At 39.9% G+C, this 22,497-nt stretch overlaps 1 protein-coding gene across 1 annotated transcript in view; it reads left to right on the top strand.

Annotated features, from left to right (window-relative positions):
- The first annotated feature begins 5,745 nt into the window (after nt 1–5,745).
- Nucleotides 5,746–22,497, top strand: part of LOC105908273 — a 26,654-nt gene continuing 9,902 nt past the window's right edge. The window contains exons 1-18 of the mRNA XM_042709816.1: nt 5,746–5,846; nt 6,219–6,361; nt 6,550–6,629; nt 9,345–9,445; nt 9,629–9,771; nt 9,968–10,171; nt 10,609–10,800; nt 11,245–11,410; nt 11,723–11,828; nt 11,939–12,032; nt 15,600–15,720; nt 15,824–15,993; nt 17,360–17,560; nt 17,896–18,087; nt 18,684–18,849; nt 19,879–19,984; nt 20,123–20,216; nt 21,480–21,514. Of these exons, the coding sequence (XP_042565750.1) occupies nt 5,747–5,846; nt 6,219–6,361; nt 6,550–6,629; nt 9,345–9,445; nt 9,629–9,771; nt 9,968–10,171; nt 10,609–10,800; nt 11,245–11,410; nt 11,723–11,828; nt 11,939–12,032; nt 15,600–15,720; nt 15,824–15,993; nt 17,360–17,560; nt 17,896–18,087; nt 18,684–18,849; nt 19,879–19,984; nt 20,123–20,216; nt 21,480–21,514 (2,414 nt within the window). The 5' untranslated portion in view covers nt 5,746. The remainder of the gene's footprint in view (nt 5,847–6,218; nt 6,362–6,549; nt 6,630–9,344; nt 9,446–9,628; nt 9,772–9,967; nt 10,172–10,608; nt 10,801–11,244; nt 11,411–11,722; nt 11,829–11,938; nt 12,033–15,599; nt 15,721–15,823; nt 15,994–17,359; nt 17,561–17,895; nt 18,088–18,683; nt 18,850–19,878; nt 19,985–20,122; nt 20,217–21,479; nt 21,515–22,497) is intronic.

Below are 22,497 nucleotides of genomic sequence, written 5' to 3'. Positions count from 1 at the left end.
ATGTATTCTAAACTCTCCTCCCACACATTAGGAAGTATAACGGCCCCAATCTCTTTTTCCCACTCCTCTTTTATTTTGTCCATTTTGGGAAGGCACATGCTTTGTAGTGTGTCATACAGTTGTGAAATTATGTAACGAGAGTTAGCAAACAGTTTAATAAAACTCTCTAACTTGTCTGCCACTGCCTTCTCAAAGTTAGGAAGATGTGTTCTGACATAGTCTCTAATCTGAAGGTATCTGAAGAACTGATTCTTTGGCAAGTTATATTTCTCTTGGAGTTGTTGGAAAGAAGCAAAAGTCCCTTCTATGTACAGGTTGCCAACATTACAAATTCCTATTTGCTTCCAGGTATTAAAGGTCCCGTCCAGAACAGAGGGAGTGAAGGTGGGGTTTGCTGCTATAGGAAGCAAAAAAGACACTGCATTAAGTTTGAAATGTTTTCTTAGTTGTTTCCATATCCTAATTGTGTCGTGAATGATAGGGTTGTGTTTAAAACAGGTTCTTTTGACTGGTACAGGTGATAGCATAACTGCTCTAATAGAGAATGGTAGGCAATCCTCCCGTTCCATCTCTAGCCCATCGAAGGGTGATGGAGTGTCATCCAACCAGTGTGCAATAGAGCGTATTCCGGTGGCCCAGTAGTATAGAATAAAATTAGGCAGTGCCAGCCCCCCGTTGGTTTTGTGTTTGCAGAGATGGTCCTTTTTTATTCGATGAGACTTGTAGTTCCATATAAAGGGAAGAATAATAGAGTCCAGTTTCCTAAAAAAAGATTTTGTAAGGTATATAGGCAAGTTTTGAAAAAGATAAAGTAGCTGGGGGAGGAAGATCATCTTAATAGCATTTACTCTACCCAACAGGGAGATAGGGAGTGTTCTCCAGAATTGAATATTGTGCTCTAGCTTGTTTAACAGCACAGGGAAGTTAGCCTTGTAAAGAGTGTTATAGTTCTTGGTAATTACTATACCCAGATAGGTTAAGTTGTCCGATATTATATGAAAGGGAAGCTGTTTGAGCCAGTCTTGATCCTCAAATTGTACTGGTAGTAGCTCACTTTTACTCCAGTTAATCTTATACCCAGAAAAAGTACCAAATAAATTAAACATTTTCAGTACTGATGGAATTGTAATCATTGGTTGAGTAACATATAACAAAATGTCGTCTGCGTACAATGATATTGTATTTTTGGTAAACTCTGTGTTGTAGCCATGGATTTCTGGATGTGATCGAATGGTTTCAGCAAGTGGTTCTATGGCTAGCGCAAACAGTAATGGGCTAAGTGGGCATCCCTGCCTAGTACCCCTGCCAAGCTGAAAAGGAGTAGAAAGAGTCCGGTTAGTGAGTATCCTGGCGCAGGGGCCATTGTATAACAGCTTAGTCCAGGACACAAACTTCTCACCGCAGTTGAATTTCTGCAAGACTGCAAATAAGTATGGCCATTCAACCCGGTCGAATGCCTTTTCAGCATCCAAAGTGAGGATAATAAGGTCTTTTTTGGGAAGTCTGGGAGAATGCATGATATTTAGAAGACGTCTAAAGTTGTGGAAGGAGTTTCTATTGGGAATAAACCCAGTTTGGTCAGGATGTACCAACTTACCCATAAAGGCATTAAGTCTTCTGGCCATTGTTTTGGCCAGAATTTTTTGATCTGTGTTTAACAATGATATTGGCCTATATGAGCCCACCTCTTCTAGGTCTTTCCCTTTTTTTGGGAGAATAATGATGGTGGCTTCAGTCAGCGTCTGAGGCAATACACCATCATCATATGACTGGGTGTATAGTTTGCCTAGGTAGGGGGCCAGCAATCCTCCAAACTTCTTATATATCTCAATGCTAAAACCATCCGGTCCTGGGCTTTTAGCATTTTTCATTGAGCCAATGGTTGCTAGTAATTCCTCACATGTAATGTCTGTCTCTAAGGCATCGCGGTCTGTTTGACTTAGTGATGGGAGTTCACATTCGTCTAAAAATGATTGCATTGTTTCAGGTAGAGAAGTTGATTCAGATGTATACAATGTTTCATAGAACTGCCTAAATCTGTCATTAATATCTTTGGGGGAGGTAAGGATATTACCTAAGCCTGACTTAATTCTGTGGATAGTCCTGTCATTTTCAAGTTTTCGCAGTTGCCTTGCTAATAATTTATGTGGTTTGTCTCCGAATTCAAAATATCTCTGTTTTGTGAAGATAAAGGCTCTGCAAATTCTATCTGATAATATTTTGTTAAGTTTGTATTTAAGGGTTGAGATTTTTGTATGTTTTTCTGAAGAGGGTTGCTGGGCATTCTCTATGTCTAACTGATGGATTTCTTTCTCAAGTTCTAGCTGTATTGCTTTGTTGCGCTTCTTGAGAGAAGATTGGAAAGAAATAATGCACCCTCTCAAATAAGCCTTACAAGCTTCCCATAGTAGTGTAGGAGAGGTATCATTTTTATCATTGGTTTCAAAATATATCTTAATGTTTGATTCTAGGTATTCACAGAACTTTGCATCTGTGGTAAGCTGGGGGTTAAATCTCCAGCTTCTCTGGATAGGCACATTTTCACCAAGCTTTAGTGAAAATGATACTGGACTGTGGTCAGAAATAATAATATTGTGATATTTTGCATTATAGGAAAGTGGTAATAGTTTGCCATCAACTAAGAAAAACTCAATTCTAGTATAGACATTATGTACTTTGGAATGAAAGGAATACTCTCTTCCAGTAGCATTAGAAATCCGCCATACATCAGAGACATTCATGTTTTCAATATAGGATTTCAAAAGGTTGCATGCCTTGGAAGGTTCCACCCTCTCTGTAGAAGACCTATCCAAATAAGTGTCCAACACTAAGTTAAAATCGCCACCAATTATTAGATTAGTACTAGAAATATCTGGTATCAGATTTAAAACCTTTCTAAAAAATTCAGGGTCATCGTTGTTTGGTCCGTAAACATTCAGTAGGGTTATTGGAGTAGAATGGATTTCCCCCACGACTATGACATATCTCCCGTCCCTGTCTACTATTGTAGATAGGTGCTTAAAAGGAACTCCCCTACGAATTAAAATGGCCGTGCCTCTAGCCTTTACTGAAAAGTTTGAGTGGTATATATGTTGTATCCACCTACACCTGAGCCTAGCATGTGAGTCGTTCTTCAGGTGCGTTTCTTGTAAGAAAATAATGCCAACTTGTAGTGATTTAAGGTGTGCAAGCACTTTGCCTCTTTTGACAGGTTCGTTAATACCATTTACATTCCAAGAACAAAATGTGTTATCATCCCTCCTCTTCTCTTTAACTGTTTTGTTGTGCATCATGTAAGCTGATTAAGGCATCTGTCCTTAGACTCTCTCCTCTCTCCGTTGGGTGTATATAACCACAAGCTAAACGACACTCCATCCTCCCTCCCACCCTTTCCCATTCCCCTCCCGCCCTTTCCCGTTCCCCTCCCACTCCAAATACACTTACACATAAAAAACAAAAAAATAATAATAATAATAATAAAGAAAAACATTGATAGTTTAAGCAATTCTACTCTCTCTAAACCGAGAATGAACTCCAACTCTAGCAACCAACAGTGGTTGAACTCTTTATCCTACTGTAGCTAGTAGCTCTACAGTTATAAAACTTGTAACAAAACCTGTTTTGGTCTCAAAATAAAGATTATGCATCTTCCATTAAGTAAATTAGAAGGATATGTACACTCCAAAGTTTTAGCAGATCCTATTCAAATAAACATACAACTCCAAGGCTTATACTTTGAAAACACAAACTCTGGCCTATAGTAATCCAAACTGTTACATTCCTTAAACTCTCAAATTCAGTCACCATTCTATCAAAGTCAAATTGTTACCTTGAGTGTGATTATGAATGTGTGCCTGGGCCTATTGTGTAGGCTTACTTGTCCATGGATGACTCACCACAATATCCATTACTATCCATTGTGTAGCCCACCCTTACTAATTAAATAGCATTCAGCGGCTACATTCAACATGTGATAAATTTAAGTAGTTAGTGAACAAAGCAAAATAAAGTACACATTTCAGCCATCCCAGCTCTGCCAGTATTTAATACTGTCTATTTGAAAACAACGCCTAAATGCCTTTATACATAAAAGGCTCCGAAGTTGTGCTTATTGGATATGTTCAGATTTGACCTCCATTACAGCCAATAGAGAGCCAATGAGGCCTGAAAAACAGGTGGAGGGCCAGAGGCTGGAGAGATGACCCTCAGTCAAAGCATTGGGTGGCCTATTGCTGAACGCATCTCTGGAGGAAGGTCATCCTACTGTCTGTAGATGAGGCAGGGGGTGTGATAGTGCTCTTTGGCGTCATCTTGTGGCCATAATGGCCCAATGTTGAGGACAAGACCTATTCAGCAACTTTGACTGGTTTGACTAACTGCCTGTATGAGTGTGTTGTGTTGGTGTTGCATATAAATTGTACAATAAGCAGTGAAAACAAATGTATACTATAATAGTATGGAAGCTGTTTATAAAATCTTAACTTTATTTATCTACATTGTCCATATCATTCCACTGATGCAGATGTACTGCTTTCTACAGCTGTTGCCTTAAGATTGATGTTTCTGAGTTAAAGCCAAATTTAAGAATCATTTCATGCTTCATTTTAAACTTCATATTCAAAATTCATGCTCTCACTATGACATAGTAATGACATGCACTATATATTAGAAATATAAATATAAGGAGTGGGACTTTTCTTAACTTTTTTAACTAAAGTTTATTTTAATGAAGGGAGCTGAGGCAGGTCATCATTTAGCTGAGTGAGTGTGAAAGGAAGAGACAGAGGAGACAGCTCTGGCACCACACCAGACAGATAGAGGACATGTTCATTCAGCTTCAATGAACGTGCATTCACCTTTCTTTCTTTCTTTCTTTCTTCTTTCTCTCATTCTTTCTTTCTTTCTTTTACATAGGTCTTTAGTTCTTGTCTCATCTCCAAATTATTGTCAGCATTGTGAAGTGATAATGAGGCCATAGCACCCACAACAAGGGCTACCATTCATTTTTTGATCTCAGTCTGATACTTCTAAAAAATATACACCTTTGTGCAAATTCAACACAGGAGTTCAAACCCTGACCTTAGATCACTATGAATGAAATGAAGGAAGGATAGTTATGAAAGTCCATGCAAGAATAAAAGGCACATCTCAGCAAAACTGCTGCATGTAGAAACCACCTTACATAGCATGAGGACGGCCATATTGTGACGCTGGCTAGAGATTTGACTGCAAACAAAGCAGATCTCATATCCCTCCTATTGCTGTAAGTCAGAAACACGTCACTCTTCAGTTAATATTCTCTTGTTTGAAAAGCTTGAGTGATGTGATAGAGTATGTGCATAATGATGAGAAGGTGAACCTATAAATCTGCTTTACAACTTGATGAAACTTCATTTAATCGTTCTCCGGTCCTCTCTGAACAGGGTTTGTGTTGCATAACTATGACTTACCACCAAAATGTTTGCTGACGACAGGCACTCTCTGAGGGTCTTAATAGAACATTCGCTCCGACTTATACCAGAATTGAAAGCGGAGCTGATGTGAATTTCCTTCAGTAGGTAGTATGAATGACCCCCATACTCAGCAGGAGAGAACATACAGAGTGTCCTTTTTAGCAGTTTAAAAAAAAAAAGTGATTTTGGGGTAACACCACACACGAAGGTAAGTTGTATACACAAGCAACCACACACACACACACGCGCACGCGCACACACTCATTGTGTTGGGTTAAACCATACATGACAGGATGAGGTTGTTGATCATTGCAGCTGCCTCTCTGGCAGTGGTGAGCTGTGCCAGCCTCTCTCTGGAGGACCTGGAGTTCCACGCATGGAAACTCAAGTTTGGTGAGGGACGTGTTAGTGTTTTTATGATCATTGAATTGTTTAACCTTAACCTGGTGACATAAAATAAATAATAAATAAATAACCCGTGTACAGTGACACAGAAATTATAACTGTCTTTCTCCGGCCGTGCTTGTCCCATACTCAAGTTTGGTGAGAGAGCTGCCACCTAGTTGTAATTTTTTTCATACTTACATTACATTCATTTTTTCCTTAGTATTTCTTTAACATACATGCCTTTATTTATTGTTTGTTATTACAATATTCTGTGTATAAACTGTAGATGGATTACCATAGTAGGTTTAGTAGTGGTATAGAATATAACATAGAGTTTAAAGCATGTGTAAAGAAAGTATTATTTCTCTGACCCCATAGGTAAATCCTACAGCTCCCCTAAGGAGGAGGCCCAGCGCAAACTCAACCGGCTCTCCACCCGCCGCAGGGTCCTGACCCACAACATCCTGGCTGATCAGGGCATCAAGACCTACCGCATGGGCATGAACCAGTTCTCTGACATGGTAGGACAGGCTGTCTATATCTCCAGAAAGTAAACTCCAGAGAGTTTTACTCTCTCTCTCTCTACTTAATTTGGTCCCAGGAATTTAGAATTTAGAAACAGGACGAATCCACTTTCACTACCAAACTGATTTTCCAACCTAACATTTTTATCATCACTTAATTGACTGTTTTGTTCTTCTTCGAACAGGATGATCAGGAATACCATGTTCTCCTGGGAGACTTGATTTCCTCCAATGTCACCAAATCTCCATACGAGCCAGGCAAGAGGTTCTCCAGACACAAACAGGGTGCTAACATCACTGTAAACATTTCAGAGTGTCCTGATGGGATGCATTCACCCTTGTTAGTTTCCCTAACATTTAAAGGTATTATAATTAACAGGAACTTTTATCCAAAGCAACTTACATAGGCCTTCTGCAGTGGCCAGGAAAAACCCCGGGTCAACCGCTTAGAAGGCAGTGACGCAAACCACTGTACCACCAATACCTGTGGTTCAGTAAATGTACATTTACTGAAATAAATGGGTGTGTGAATATTTATTCAGGTCAGCGATGTGAGGACTGCTCCAAACTTCTCATCCTTATGTTTGTGTGTCTGTGTGTGTGTGTGTGTGTGTGTGTGTGTGTGTGTGTGTGTGTGTGTGTGTGTGTGTGTGTGTGTGTGTGTGTGTGTGTGTGTGTGTGTGTGTGTGTGTGTGTGTGTGTGTGTGTGTGTGCATGTGTTTTTGTTTGTTTCCTATGCAGGCCACGACCTTGACATTTGTGCCACTCTGAGCTACAAAATAATTACACTGTCTTAAGAGCACATTTTGCATATGTACTTTTTATCTTCTCTTTACCTTTGAATTAAAAAAAAATGTGAAAAGCCTTTGTGTGAAGCACAGCTCTTTACTCTGAAAGTATTGTATGAGATTGTGACCATACTGAAATAAAATAATCAGATGAACAGTTGTGTGTGATGGTGATTTTCGTCCTGATATGACACTCACATTATCATTACCTTCCTGTCTCATTCGCTGATTTTTCCATTAAAGTTCATCTTCAATGAACTGGGTTGGAGTTGGATTTTTTCATTGGTTTTGAGTGTTTTTACTGCATGTGTTCCATTAAACAGTTTAATAAAATGTGTTAATTTAAGATGCTGAAGAAGAATATGCACATACAGGGAAATAATCTATCCTCAGAGGACAACCCCAAGCATGTACCAAGCCTGCCCTTGACTGTGCCAAAGAGCCAGGCTCGTTGATACAGCAGTCAGAGAGCACATACTCAACCGTAGTGACAGCACTCCGTCACACATGTCTACAACCATTTTTGTTCATGTTTGACATGTAAAACTACTGACTTAACTGGAAATGCTGAAAAGCGTATGGTGCATAAATGATCATTTTTAGTGCCCCTGCAAGTAGGCCCCTGCAACATCTCTCACACTTCCATTTTCTTTCATACTTCCATGTTTTGGCATTGAGAGTTTATTCCCTAATATGGCCAAAGGCCTCAAACTGCAGGAGGGGACCCATGTGTTAGCTGTCTGTCACATTTTTAATCATGTGGTTCAGGCAACTGGGACACGGTTTCCTGAAACCATGTCATCGGGAAGGTGGTTGGTTTGATGTCAGTGGCGCAATGGCAGATCAATGTGTGACAGTAGTAGTCTACTTCTCCTTCGTCTCCTGTGCCTTTTCAATACTCAGAACATGTAATGTAAAGTAAAAGTTAACATTATACTGCAAATCATAACTGAATGTAACCTGTGTTGTGTGACAGCACAGTCCCACAATGGACTCAAATACTCAGAGAGTAAGGTTTACTCACTGCACAGATCTATACCCTCAAACGTGAACCCCCATTGAGCAAGCACTTAGATGACAATGGCAAGGAAAACCTCCCTTTTATCAAGAAAAAGCCTTGAGCAGAACCCAGCTCATAAGAGGGGACCCATCTGCTTGGGGCTGGCTGGAACATGAACACATTGCTGAGCTAGTGTTTCATCGGTTTCTTTCTTTAAATAAATGCCATTACCAATTTATGGTGAAGTAGCGGTGTCTTATTTTCCTTAGACCAGCAGGCTTGTAGTTTTACTTTTTATACCTGAGCACATCTGATAGCTCATACTTCAACTTGAGAGTCGAAGGAACTTGAAGTGCAATGAAAATCTGCTGAATTCCACTTGAGTCATTCATTGACTTTCACTTATTCACTGACATGCACAGTCATTAAAAAATAACCTTTTGAGATGAGTGACTCCATGCATCACTTGAGAAGAGGCATTCAGCACTTTCAATACCCCTTGAGTACAATGAGGTATATCAGCAACGCTGTTGCACGAGTACAAAAACCTTTGAAAGACAGTGGCTGTGCCAGGTGTCAAGAAAATGTAAATGATCCATATTAGGCATATTATTCCTATTAGTACTTAGAAATCACGGTAGACAAATACATACATCTTCTTTTTAATCTAATTTTATCTCCTCAATTCTAAACCTTCAGCTCAAAGTCACATGGAAAGTATGATAACCCAATGGCTGTAGCATTCTGTGAGGCTTGTGTTACTTTATCATGACCTGTCACATCAGGTTTTCATACTGAGGAAAGCCAGAAATACTGAGGCTAAGCACTTTCTGAATGTCTTCATCAAACACTGAGTCCCTCTAAATTGAAAGTGGAGTTGCTGTGAGATCTGCTACTGTGTGCAGTATAAATAACAGGCAGGCACTGAGCTGTTTGACTGTGGATGTCAGGAGAAGTGGAGAGTGCTCTGAACGTCTTCCTGTTTTTAAACAGTTTTACTCTTTTCTTCGACAGTGCAAAGGTTCAATAGTTCATCACCATCCACAGATGCTATTTGGACATACATAAAAGAAGTAAGACGATACCAATCACACACTTACAGTACACTCACCTTCACACATGCCATGTTGTTCTGAACAACAAGATCGAGCAAAGGCCCTGTGATCCTCTTTACTGTTGTTGTGTGTGGCAGCATGAGGTTGCTGATCATTGCAGCTGCCTCTCTGGCAGTGGTGAGCTGTGCCAGCCTCTCTCTGGAGGATCTGGAGTTCAACGCATGGAAACTCAAATTTGGTGAGGCAGATGAAGCTATGCTTTACATATGTAGACATGTGCATTTTCTGTGTGACATTAGTCCTAAAGTAAGCAACATTTCCATGTATAACATTCTATTCTATGCATGTGGATGTATACTAAGAACACGTTATGTATGTTTAGTCAAGACAGTGATGATGTTTCTTCATAATTCTACTACAGAAAAATCCTACAACTCCTTTGCGGAGGAGGCCCAGCGCAAACTCACCTGGCTCTCCACCCGCCTCAGGGTCCTGGCCCACAACATCCTGGCTGATCAGGGCGTCAAGACCTACCGCATGGGCATGAACCAGTTCTCTGACATGGTAGCAAACACGTACCATGAGCAAAGACGAATCACGATAGATTAGAACAGTTCATAACTAACCACCACTGTACTTCACAAGATGGGACACTTTAAACTTCGATAATCAATACAGATTTATTTCCTCACCCCAGAAATGATTCAGCACTCAAGTATGTCATCTGTTAATGCATCCATTCACTTTTCCTCTTTGACAGAACAACCAAGAATACCATCAGGCTATCCTCTCGTCTCAACGCAATCACTCCAATGCCGCCAATGCCTCACCCCAGAAAGCTGCATTTGCCTCCAGACGGCAAGGGGACGCTGAGCTGCCTGCCTCTGTAGATTGGAGGCAGAAGGGCTGTGTGATGAAGGTCAAAGATCAGCATCAGTGTGGATCCTGCTGGGCTTTTGCTGCAGTAGGTTAAGGGGGAGAGTGGAACCATTTTGTGTGTGTGTGTGTGTGTGTGTGTGTGTGTGTGTGTGTGTGTGTGTGTGTGTGTGTGTGTGTGTGTGTGTGTGTGTGTGTGTGTGTGTGTGTGTGTGTGCGGATGTGTGTGTGTCTGTGTGTGTGTGTGTGTATGTGTGTGTGTTTGTGGGTGTGTGTGTGTGTGTAGGAGTAATTGTGTGAGCATTGTGTGTGAGAGCAGGTAAATGCATGTGTGTACGTGTGTCAATAAGGAAGAGTGTAACTGTGAGTGTGTATGAGTGTGTCTGCGTGCGTGTGTGCTCTTGTCTCTTGCGTGTGTCTATGAGCATGAATTAGTGTGTGTGAACATGTGCATATGTGTGCGCATGACTTAGCATGTGTGAATGTATAAGTGTGTCCTCTGTGCTATGTGTTGTCTGTCTCCAGACTGCTGTGTTGGAGTCCCACACCTGCATTGAACACGGCTACCTGCCCTCTCTGAGTGAACAGCAGTTGCTGGACTGCTCCCGCGCATACGGAAACCACGGATGTCATGGAGGCATAGAGACCCAAGCTTTCCAGTACGTCACTGACAATGGCGGGATAGACACTGACGAGGCCTATCCTTATGAGGCAAAGGTAGGCTACTGTCAGACTTATTAGATCAATTCAGGGCATAAAGCTCTCTCTTATAAAAGTGTATAAAAGACAAGATTTCCCAAATCGTCTTTTGATTCAACATGGAAATGAATCAACATTGAAATTATTTCTTTCTTCTACAGTTCATATAGTTTTGAAGGTTGCTCTGGATAAAAGCATCAGCCAAATCATAATACACTTAAACATAAACGTAAAAATGGGTCATGCGGGAGTGAAGAGCTATGCGATTATTTAGCCACACTAATTTATTTAGCAGATATTGTTATCCAAAGTTACCTATAGCGCAGATAAGCTATACATTTGTTTTTCTACTAGGTGTAGACTGTGGAAACCAAACCCATTACCCTGGTGTTCCCAGCCACTATGAGTTATGTTTTGTTTGGCTCAGTTCTGGCAGAGCTCTTTCTTATTGTACCCACCCAGGATGCGTACTGCCGTTTCAAACCGTCTGGCGTTGGCGCCCTCTGCCATGGGCACGTGGAACTGCCGTATGGGGATGAGGAAGCTCTAAAGGAGACGGTGGCGTTTGTGGGGCCTGTGGCTGTGGCGATTGACGCTGGACAGTCCTCCTTCCAGCACTATGTGTCCGGTGAGTCTCATCACATATTCACAGCACTGTAAGGTTAAACGTCTTTACAGTAATACAGCAACCTCTGGTGTTTTATTGGTGACTGTTGTATGTGTGTGCATTTTGACTCTCTCATTACCTGGGGTATGACACACGACTGTACAAGAGATGATACACTATGTTACAGTATGTTAAAATGCAAGAGAACTGACAAAGATTTGAAGTGACATTTAAAGTGATGGGCGATGGATGGTGGATTGGTTGACAGATTGATTGTTTGATGGCTTTGTCTGATTGATTGGATTTATTATTTTTTACATTTTTTGCTGTGAGGTGTCTTGTATGACCTTCACTGCAGCAAGACTATAACAAACCACGTTGTGTTGCTCGTGGGCTACGGAACTGAGGATGGTCAAGACTACTGGCTGGTGAAAAACAGGTAGGCTGAAACCAGATACGTCATTGAAACTCGTCTATAATAGAGTCACATTATAAACATTTTAGAAGTGGCGATAAATACATTCAAAGCTTTTCCCTTTGTGTCTTAAGCTGGGGCGTCCATTGGGGAGACCAAGGCTACCTCAAGATGTCCAGGAATCAGAACAACCAGTGCGGCATTGCCTCTTATGCCACATACCCTCAAGTCTGAGGACAAACTGAGGATGAGACCGTCATCACACAAGATTTCCTGCGTCGCTTCAGGAGGCCATCGGTGTCTCCTTTCATCAGCTTCAGGAGATGCTTGCGTGTGGCAAGAGGGGCCCACCCATTATGATAACTGTGGTTTCAGAGAAAGGAAGTGAAAAGAGAGTGAAATAGCATATGGCCAGTCATTTGCTTTCAATTACGTTATACTTAAACTTTGTGTCATGTATTTAATCAACATCTGCTGCAATCAGCCTTCTTAATTTTACTTAAGGCCTAGTTAACATGTATTAAAAACTGCATTTCAGCAACACTTTAAGACCAAATGGTTATAGAAAAACATACGAAAAACAACGTTTCTTAGAACAATATTTGCTGTTTGCTAATGTAGTCCCTGATTAAATGTTAGTTAATAGTTCCTGTACATAGCCATTCACTTATCAAACAATAAACAAGCAACCTCAAATGAGTTCATATTTAGCATTACATTTGACAGGATATTCCAGTTATTTCACATCTCTGTCTTTTGAGCTTTGAAGTTTAAATGTCAGTTGTTCATTTCAGAGACCATAACCATTTACACACAGATACAAACATAACCTATTGTTTATGAAATATTGAATTGTTTCTGCATGAAAGTGGAGCTCTCTAGTGGGCAACATTGTGTTTGTCATGAGACACACACAACCCCACTGCTCTCGCTCTAGAGCAGTGCTTCCAAATGGGGTACAGGGGGTGCACAGAGTTGCAGCAGTGGAGGAGCGGGTTGAGGGTGAAAAAAAACCGGAACGAGAAACCTAAACAACCAACTACAGGTCAAATTTTGTATGGCAGTGCTCTTACAGCACAGTAGCCTATAACTAACCTATTAAGTGACTTTGTACTTCCATTGTATTGCCAGGGTTTATCATTTAAACCTGTTTGAGAAAAGCTATGCAACAGCTAATGGGCAGATTTTTTCTTTAAAGGTAAATTGCAGGTTATATGTGTATGGAGTTAGAATAGTTCCAAAATTCACAAATAAATATCACACAATTCACAAATGCATTTTGTGATTTACAAATAAATGTCACGCGATTTACAAATAAATGTCACGTGATTTACAAATGTAACTGCTTTTACGTTTATTTACAAACTAACAAACGTGCATTTACAGACCACTTGCCATTTGTAAACATCCCTACATTTTCAACTCTTTCCTGATGTCGCCTGATTCACAAATGCATTTTCTTCAAAAGGACATTTCCTGCAGCCTATCAGATTTATTACAAAATACATTTGTGAATCAACAAATACACAAACAACAAACAATAATAATTTATTAGGAAAACTATTGTAACTCCATATTAATTGTGTCAATCTTTGCATCTGTGGTGGTGTGTTTGTGTGGGTGTGTGTGGGAGGGGTAACTGCTAGTTCTACTTTTCACCCTTTTTCATGTTCCTCTAAACTATCCATTTAACATACCTAATAACTTGTTGTAAGTTTCATTTCATGAATATATTTCACTTCTGTTTCATGTTACTGGAGACCCACACCAGAGTTCAGTGAAGCGCCATTCTAACGGCCTTTTCTTTTTCTAGCATAAAGTATGAACCACACAGTTCCACTTCCTTAGCCTATTACACCTGGCAGTGCCACTCTGTCTAAAGTAGCTTTTGTTTTTTTAATGGTTTCACGCTATGGGGCTACAGTTTTGCATAAAATATGTTGGCCAGTAAGGAAGCAGTTTGCCTGTAACTTCACATCAAGTTCCACAAAGAATCTAATTTCATCTCATGCACACAAAGAATTGTCTGTTGATAACCATCTGTTCCCAATTACAAGCCTTAAGTTGGATGCCTTTGGTTCGGCTTTGACACTGGTCCTCTCAGGAGTCACCTGTTGTGGACCCTAAGGATTGCGTTAAATTAACAGACTGTAGTGGGAAAAAATGCTTTGGTGGGAAAAAAATGCATCTCTGATGCAGAGATCTTCCTTACTGACCAATAGGTTTAAACAACAAAACAATACAACAACGAAAAGATTAAAGATGTGCTGTTGATGTACTTTGTGTTGCTGCATTTTATGATTATTTCTACCTGTCTGAAAAAGCTGTATTATCACATCAGAAAGTGTACTAAAATACAAAAGCTCAGGAATAGTACATGTGTTGTAATTAATAGTATATCTATCAGTGATGTCTGATGTAGTATTACTAGGAATTCAGTCTTCAGGCTGAGGTTGTTTTTAGAGTGCACACGTGTTACTTTTACTTCCCTTCCTTAAGCCAACAATTGACCCACACCTGAGAAATTGCAACGAAGACCATCTGTGTTTTTAAATTCAAAGATTCCCTGTAGGCCTTACAACCTCAAATATATAATCACAAAATCAGCAACAGGTGAGTCAATATCACAGTGACCAAGTACTAAGTCATTTCCTCTCTATAGAAAATATTATACAGACTATATATGGTTCAACCCATTGGATTACCTTTAAATGTATGCATTCCCTCTACATGAAAGTGCTGACAATCTTGTCAATCAATATTCAACACCTAAAATAATTCAGCTTAGACATCCCTGAAGGTTTATGTAAAGCAAACATGTTATGTATTACTTGTATTACTTAAAGTGATCATATGTACAGTTTTGACCATGTTTGAGGCATAATGCTGTAGGGAGCTACTCTTCATCCTCAAATTAATTTTGATTGAACATTGTCGAGTCAGAGGGAGATAAACACATTGATCGTTCCCACTAGTCACCCTGCCTGTTCACTAGCTGTATGGTCCTGGTTAAAAACAAGAATCTTTACAGCATTGCATTCCTATACACACACACGCACGCATGCACACACACACACACGCACGCACGCACGCACGCACGCACGCACGCATGCACACAAACACACACACACACACACACTTATCATTATGTACACTGTATGTATATAGGTATCCCACACTGTAAAGGTTCTTGTTATATATGTCTTATTATATATACATACGTATTGTTATATATATGATGATTTGGTGTTACATCATTTATCTAGATAGTTACGTTTAATCTGCAGCAGTATTTGCCAGGCAAAGCTGTTGGCTATGAGCTAGTAGGTTGGTTTTAGACATAAACTCTCTATTATCACTTTAAGGTTCTTTTCAGACAAAGACAGGAACCATAACGGAAGAAAGGTAGCTACTGCGTAAACCAGAAGTGGAACTGAACTGACACGAGGATGTGGATGCCCTGTTGTATAAATATTGGCCACCGCACACCAGCAGATGTGAGGACAAGCAAAGGGAAGACTTTTCATCATCAGACATCCAGTTCTGCTCTACTGTACTGCTCTGCAGTACTTCACCATCATCTACAGCACACAAACAATAACAGGTATTATTATAAAGATCCAATTTTAATTGATAATGGAAATACTACCAACACACAACCATTATTATTATTGTTTTTGTCATTGTTGTCAATAATAATAATTGTTGCGTATTAAATTATATTTGTATTACTGTTGTCATTTTGAGATTTCTGGTGTTCCCATAAGGGAGCAAAAACCCTTTGCATTCTCATAGTTGATCTTGTTATGTGGCAGCATGAGGTTGTTGATCATTGCAGCTGCCTCTCTGGCAGTGGTGAGCTGTGCCAGCCTCTCTCTGGAGGACCTGGAGTTCCACGCATGGAAACTCAAGTTTGGTGAGGGAGGTGTTAGTGTTTTTATGATCATTGAATTGTTTAACCTTAACCTGGTGACATAAAATAAATAACCCGTGTACAGTGACACAGAAATTATAACTGTCTTTCTCCGGCCGTGCTTGTCCCATAGCTAAGTCCTACAGTTCCCCGGAGGAGGAGGCCCATCGTAAAAACCTCTGGCTCTCCACCCGCCGCAGGGTCCTGACTCACAACATCCTGGCTGATCAGGGCATCAAGACCTACCACATGGGCATGAACCAGTTCTCTGACATGGTAGGACTGGTTAAGCTGTCATGGATCATGAATTTATAATTGATTAACACAATTATTATTGGGCACTGTAAAATGGCGCATTTATTGTGTTTTTATTTTCATGTAATAATTAGGGCTGTGAAATGATTAAAATTAATCACAGGTTTCTGTGGATTAATCATGATTAATCACATATTACCAATTTTCTCTGTATATTTTTGTGAGAACAAAAAGATTTATGACAAAAGACGGATATATACATTTAACATGTTTTCTTTTTTTATTCATAAAAAAAAAACAATGGTGCTGCAACTCAGCAGTTCTTTAGCAGTTATCTTTGCTATTCCATATGGAACATTAATATAATCTTCATCCTAAATCTTCTTAGCCATTGTATGGTTGAATAAAACATTTTTCTTTTCTTTTTAAATCAAACAGAAATGATTTGGGCTTCTTAGCCATTGTTTATATAGGATGGTTGAAAATGTTTCTCTTTTTTGTCAAACAACCATTAACCACACCATGACATAATCTAATGCCTCTAAAGGCCCTAGTGGTCGTTTTGTCTTCAATTGCTTGCAACAGTTTGGAACTGTTCTGCACATGCCTCTGCAAAGTGGCGCTCTTCTGTTTTCATGCACATTAGTGTAAAGGACTTTAACTTCCATTCGTTGGTGATTAGATGTGCAGTTACACCCAGGTAGTTATCATTACTCACAGAGGTCCAGTGATCCCCTGTCAGCGCCACATGTTTCGTAGCAGCCAAGTCATTTTCCTTTTTTTTCTTTTCAGCTTCATACAGCTCGTGGATTTTTGTCATTATTGTGCGTCTTTGTGGTGTTTTTATACTCGAGTCCCCCGTTGCCACTCGCAAAACTTCGGTGAACCCCTCGTCCTCAACAATATTAATTGGTCTACAGCTTTTTGCAATCCATTTGGCTACAGTGCTAGTCAACTTGTCACAGGCAGATTTAGTCAGAGTCCTACGTTGTTAAGTGAGGGTGGTTTGGCGCATTCCACTTGAACTCCCCTCGCCGACCAACGCATTTGCTACGGTGAAACGAAAACGTCTTACCACAGAGTGTACATATGACTTTGGTTTTATTGAATGTTCCATCTTTGTTTTTTTGGAACACGAACTTCCCATCCAGAAAGTCCTCAGGTTCATCAGAATTATCCATGTTGTTTGTTTGTTTGGATAGCAGCTGCCGTCTGACTGCATTAGAAACGGCGACTAGTGCAGATTGGGTGGAATTGTGGGTATATTGGAAGCTCATTCTGCGCATGAGTTAAATGCGTTAAAAAAAATTACGCATTAATCCTGTAATTTAATCATAACGCGTTATTTTTCACAGCTCTAGTAATAATATTTATTTATGCTCAATAGGATGACCAAGAATACCGCCAGGCAGTCGGTCTTGGTGAGTTTGTGCTGACCAACAAAACCAAAAGCACAGCTCAAGAAGGTGTGATGATGACATCCAGACAGGAAGGGGGCACTAAGCTGCCTGACTCTATGGACTATAGGATCTGTGTGACTCATGTCAAGAAACAGGGCCCGTGTGGATCCTCATGGGCCTTCAGTGCTGTAGGTTAAATGGGAGAGTGAGTGAGTGAGTGAGTGTGAGTGTGAGTGTGTGTGTGTGTGTGTGTGTGTGTGTGAGAGTGTGTGTGTGTGTGTGTGTGTGAATATGCTCACCAAGCCCCCTAAGGTTTATGAGGACATTTGTATCAATGATTTATTTAATGCTTAAGGTGTAATCACATGTCTCTCACATTATCTTTTAACCTTCTCTTTAAAACACGCCCAGAAATGAATTCCACGTAACTCTGGAACGTAATGCTGGAAATGCTTCTGATAAACGCTGCACCCGTGAAGCTCCCGTCACATTTCTCTAATCGGTTTATTTCTCTCTACCTCAGACAGGTGCGCTGGAATCCCACACCTGTCTGAAGTATGCTCGCCTACCCTCCCTGAGCGAGCAGCAGCTTGTGGACTGCTCTGGTTCCTATGGCAACCTGGGCTGTAATGGAGGATCTATGACAAAGGCCTATAAGTACATAATTGGCGCTGGAGGGATAGAAAGTGACTTATTTTATCCGTATGAGGCAAAGGTACTGTAAGGTGCATATATACATACAAACATCTGATTATAGTCAAGCTCAGACAATCCTCTTTGGTAGACAAACTATGGCAAGATATCGTGTTGCTGGATACTAACTAAAGCTAAACTGTTGTGTTGTTGCATCAAGAACAAAACTTCTTCCATCATATCCAGTGCCAGTAGAGCATGGATCACAGTAGATTGGCCTGAGGGAGAAAACTACAGTCACAAACTAAAGACAGTTTAGTCTCCGCACACAATAAAGTAGTGGCATATACTATAGAATGACAAACAGAACATCACGGTACTACTTTGTACTTACATACAAGGGTTAGGATCAGAGATACATACAAGGGCACATGCAAGTACACTGAATAATTACAATACAAGGGCACATTCAAGAGCAGATATAAGTACACTATCACTGAATAATTAGTGTGTTTCACTGTACATAATGTAAAGACACAGTAATACTGAATGTTAAGATTTATTGTACTGTATTCATGGTGACCGGGTAAATTGTTGAAAGCAAAAGGATATGGAAACCCGAAGGCAGAAACTTTATTTAGTAGAGTAAATTCTTCCCTTTGTCCAAATGTATTTCAGACCTCACTTTGTCGTTTCAACTCGGACTACATTGCTGCCCTCTGCCTTGGGTTTGTGATTTTGCCCCCTGGGGATGAACTTGCTCTTCAGACCACTGTGGCGTATGTGGGTCCTGTGTCTGTGGCCATCGACTCTGCACACGACTCCTTTCGTCACTACTTAACAGGTGAGTGAAGTCACATGCCAGTTGAATACGGCTTTTACTACTCGTGGTAACTGTGACTACTGGAAACCAATAAAACTATTTCTCAAGGGTAGATTTTTTTAAATATAGAAGCATATGAAAAGAACAGTTACGCTTTATTTGGATCCCCTATAGACATCTATATCTACACATGCTAAGACTATAAACAAACCATATGTTGAAACTCTGTTAACTACAATTAATGGTTAAGGTTGGAGTTAGGGGTTTGGTTTGGTTAAGGTGATATTCAATGAACAATTAGAAAGACCTAACTTGAATTTCAACAAACCATCTGTAAAGTCTCTGTAGACGGACTATCCCAATAAAGTTTTACCCGACCTCCTTGGTTGTGTGATGTAAGAAATTGCAGGATATCCTGCCCGTGAATATGAAAACCATGACAAAGCAGCCGCTGTCACCACCAAACATGTGGTCACTATAATCTCCCAAACCTTATGGTAAAGGAAAGGTCCACACCCGGGCATTGCTCTGACACCTGGGCTTGAGTGCCCCCTTGATGGTCTAAGGTTAAACATTAAACACAGAATGAACACTTACAAGGACGTAGGCAAACACACACGACATTATGGGTGAACTGACATCACCAAGCACACAAGGAAGCACACAACCCCCTCTTTGCGTGTCACAGCATATACTGTATGTTCAACAGTAAACAGAGTTTGAGATGCTTGTGGTTCAGACCTACACCACTGAATTCAGAGTATGTTCCACATGCTTCAATACTGCTCTTTACGGGAATGAAGACTGATTGCTGCATCAACCACACTGTCTTCTTACAGTGATTTTTCTATCAGTTAGATGGCATTTAAAAAATCTGACTTTAATTAGCACCCCATCCCACAGAAAACACAGTTTTTGTTGCGCCTAAGAACTTTGAATGTTAGACAGCAGACAGACAAACAGACAGACAAAATAGGACAGACATTCTGGTTGACTGACATCGGTAGCGATTGATACACTATTAATCAATATATTGATTGATCAACATAGGTGTCTACTATGAGCCTCAGTGCAAAAATCTCACTTCAACCCTTGGCATGCTGGTGGTGGGTTATGGAACTGATGGTGGTAAAGATTACTGGCTGTTGAAAAACAAGTAGGTATCAACATTATTCAAACTTTGCATTCAAACTTTCAGATCCTACATAGGACATACAGTAGTGCAGTTTTACAGTCATAATCATTTTCAGTGGTGGGGTTCAATGTATTCACCATGTTTTGTTTCTGTGTTAAGTTGGGGTGTTACTTGGGGCAATCAAGGTTACATGAAGATGTCCAGGAATCAGAACAACCACTGTGGCATTGCCTCTTATGGATCTTATCCTTTAGTTTGATGCTGAGTTGCCAAGGAGACTGACGTTGGAATAGGTTTGTATACTTGCTGCAAACAGACTTGTTGCACTATATACAGTAGATGATATACATACTTTATTGTGCATTAAGCAAAAGAGAAAAGGTAAAGAAATTACATGAATGGAATTGTGGGACTATTATGGGGCTATTAAGAATCACTGTTGAATCAATACTACTGTGCCTTAGATTGCTGTTAGTATTTGTATAATTTTTGTTATTATTATTATATTATTATTATTATTATTATAGAATAATAATGAATACAAAGTATTATTAATAATAGTAATAATAATAATAATAATAATAATATAATTAATAATAATAATAACCACCTGCTGGGCTGTCTGCAAATCACAGAAAGAAATGCCAGTACAGCAGAAATACACAGGCCAAATAGAAAATATGGTCAGGGATGTAACAAACTACTACTACTACTATTGTGATAAAATATAGTGCTGTTTCTCTCTTCCACAGTGGACCGGGGAAGGCACAGGATCAAAGAATGCTAATGGAACTTTTACACATTCTTTTTCTTACTGTGTCCAAATAGACATTTAATAAATAAAACATGGCTCCAGCTGACTACATCTTATAGTTTAGGATGAGAAGATGCATTGTGAAGTAATTGAAATAAAAGCTGCTTCAAGTCATCTAAATTACACTTGACTGTATTTTATTTATTGCAATAGGTGTCATGTTATTACCATTAAAAGAGGGAGGAATGATGTCCTACTGGTGTTTTTAAGTTCTCATGATGACTTGTTGCACCTGCAACATAATACAATTCTGGGGACACATTGTGTCTGCAATACACATTGTGTCTGCAAGTCAAGTGGATGTGAGCAGAAAACTTGGAAAAAAAACATGCACATCAAATCATATTTCATACCAGGAGGTAACACAATGCGCTTCACATAAGGAAATGGGGGGGGTTACAAACACTTGTATTTGACACTGATTTTTCAGAGGGATGAAAAAACCATATCATGTAAGTGCAAACATATTACAAAGCACACACATACACATGTACAGCAGACCCACTACAGATCACTGAGAACAGATAAATATTACAGAGAATGATAGGCGAGATTAAAGAGGTATGTCTTAAGTTCACGTTTAAAGGTTTCCATCGTTTCAACCATTCTTAGGTCTTTTGGCAGAGTATTCTGAAGGCTGGCAGCATAGAAACTAAAAGCTGCCTCTCCATGTCTCTATGTCCTGGCGTTTGGAACTGTTAGGAGTTCAGTGCCAGAAGACCTCAGGGATCTCCTGGGTGTGTACCTTTGAAAGCATGTCCGACATATATTAAGGTGCATGACTGTGGAGTGATTTATAGACTAGTAAAATAATCTTGAAATCTATTCTGAAACTGCAATGCTTAATGAAAAGACAAAACTAGTCCACCATGCTGTGGAGGGGATGGGGCAGTGTCGTGGTGTATGATATAAACACACACACACTTCAAATTCTGGTTAATTGGCACAATGTTTTTTCCACACCTCTGCTCGTTATTTTAACATGCAAGCATGATGACTTAATTTAACCATTTGAGCTGCACAAACTCTCCATACCATAAATAGTCTTAAAGGTCAAATATGACCATATTATTTCCATATTATCTTACCATATCCCCTATCTATATTTGCTTTTTTTCCTGCCCCCATATCAAGTCTAGTATTTCAAGGTGTCGGTGACCTTACTCACTGCTGATGCATTTGCCCTTTGTACTTTCTCACCTTTGCTACTTATCTAACCTTTTCCAACCTCTATTCCTCTATGTCCTTCCAATCTATCTATATTGAAAAGCCCTGTGAAAATGTGAAACAGTTTTTAAGACTTCATGTCACAGACCAAATTGCAAAAATATACTAACAGTATCAGTAACCAAGCTTGCTAGTTTGTCTTGGTGTCAGCTGTGCTTATGTTGGTGTTTACCTTGTTAGCTTCCAGCCTTAACTCCGCAATGCCACTTCAGCATGTACTTACGTTGAAAGTTAAAGTAAAGTTTTTGTCTTAAAGTTATGGCACAACATGGGGAGACCAAGGCTACATCAAGGTGGCCAGGAATAAGGACAACAACTGTGCCATTGCTGCTTATGCCTTCTACCCTAAAGTCTACATGGACAATAACCCCAGACTGCAGCTCAATTCAGATTTAACTAGTTTGTCAAGATAGGGCTGAATTAGCTTCTGAACCAAAGTTGAGAGACAAAATACAAATGTTGTTCTTCAAATTGCCATGGCAATGAGCCAAGA

This window comes from Clupea harengus, chromosome 14, assembly GCF_900700415.2.
Source record: "Clupea harengus chromosome 14, Ch_v2.0.2, whole genome shotgun sequence".
Classification (NCBI taxonomy): Eukaryota; Metazoa; Chordata; class Actinopteri; order Clupeiformes; family Clupeidae; genus Clupea; species Clupea harengus.
Note: the sequence above shows the minus strand (reverse complement) of the source record. Positions and strands in the feature narration are given on the sequence as shown.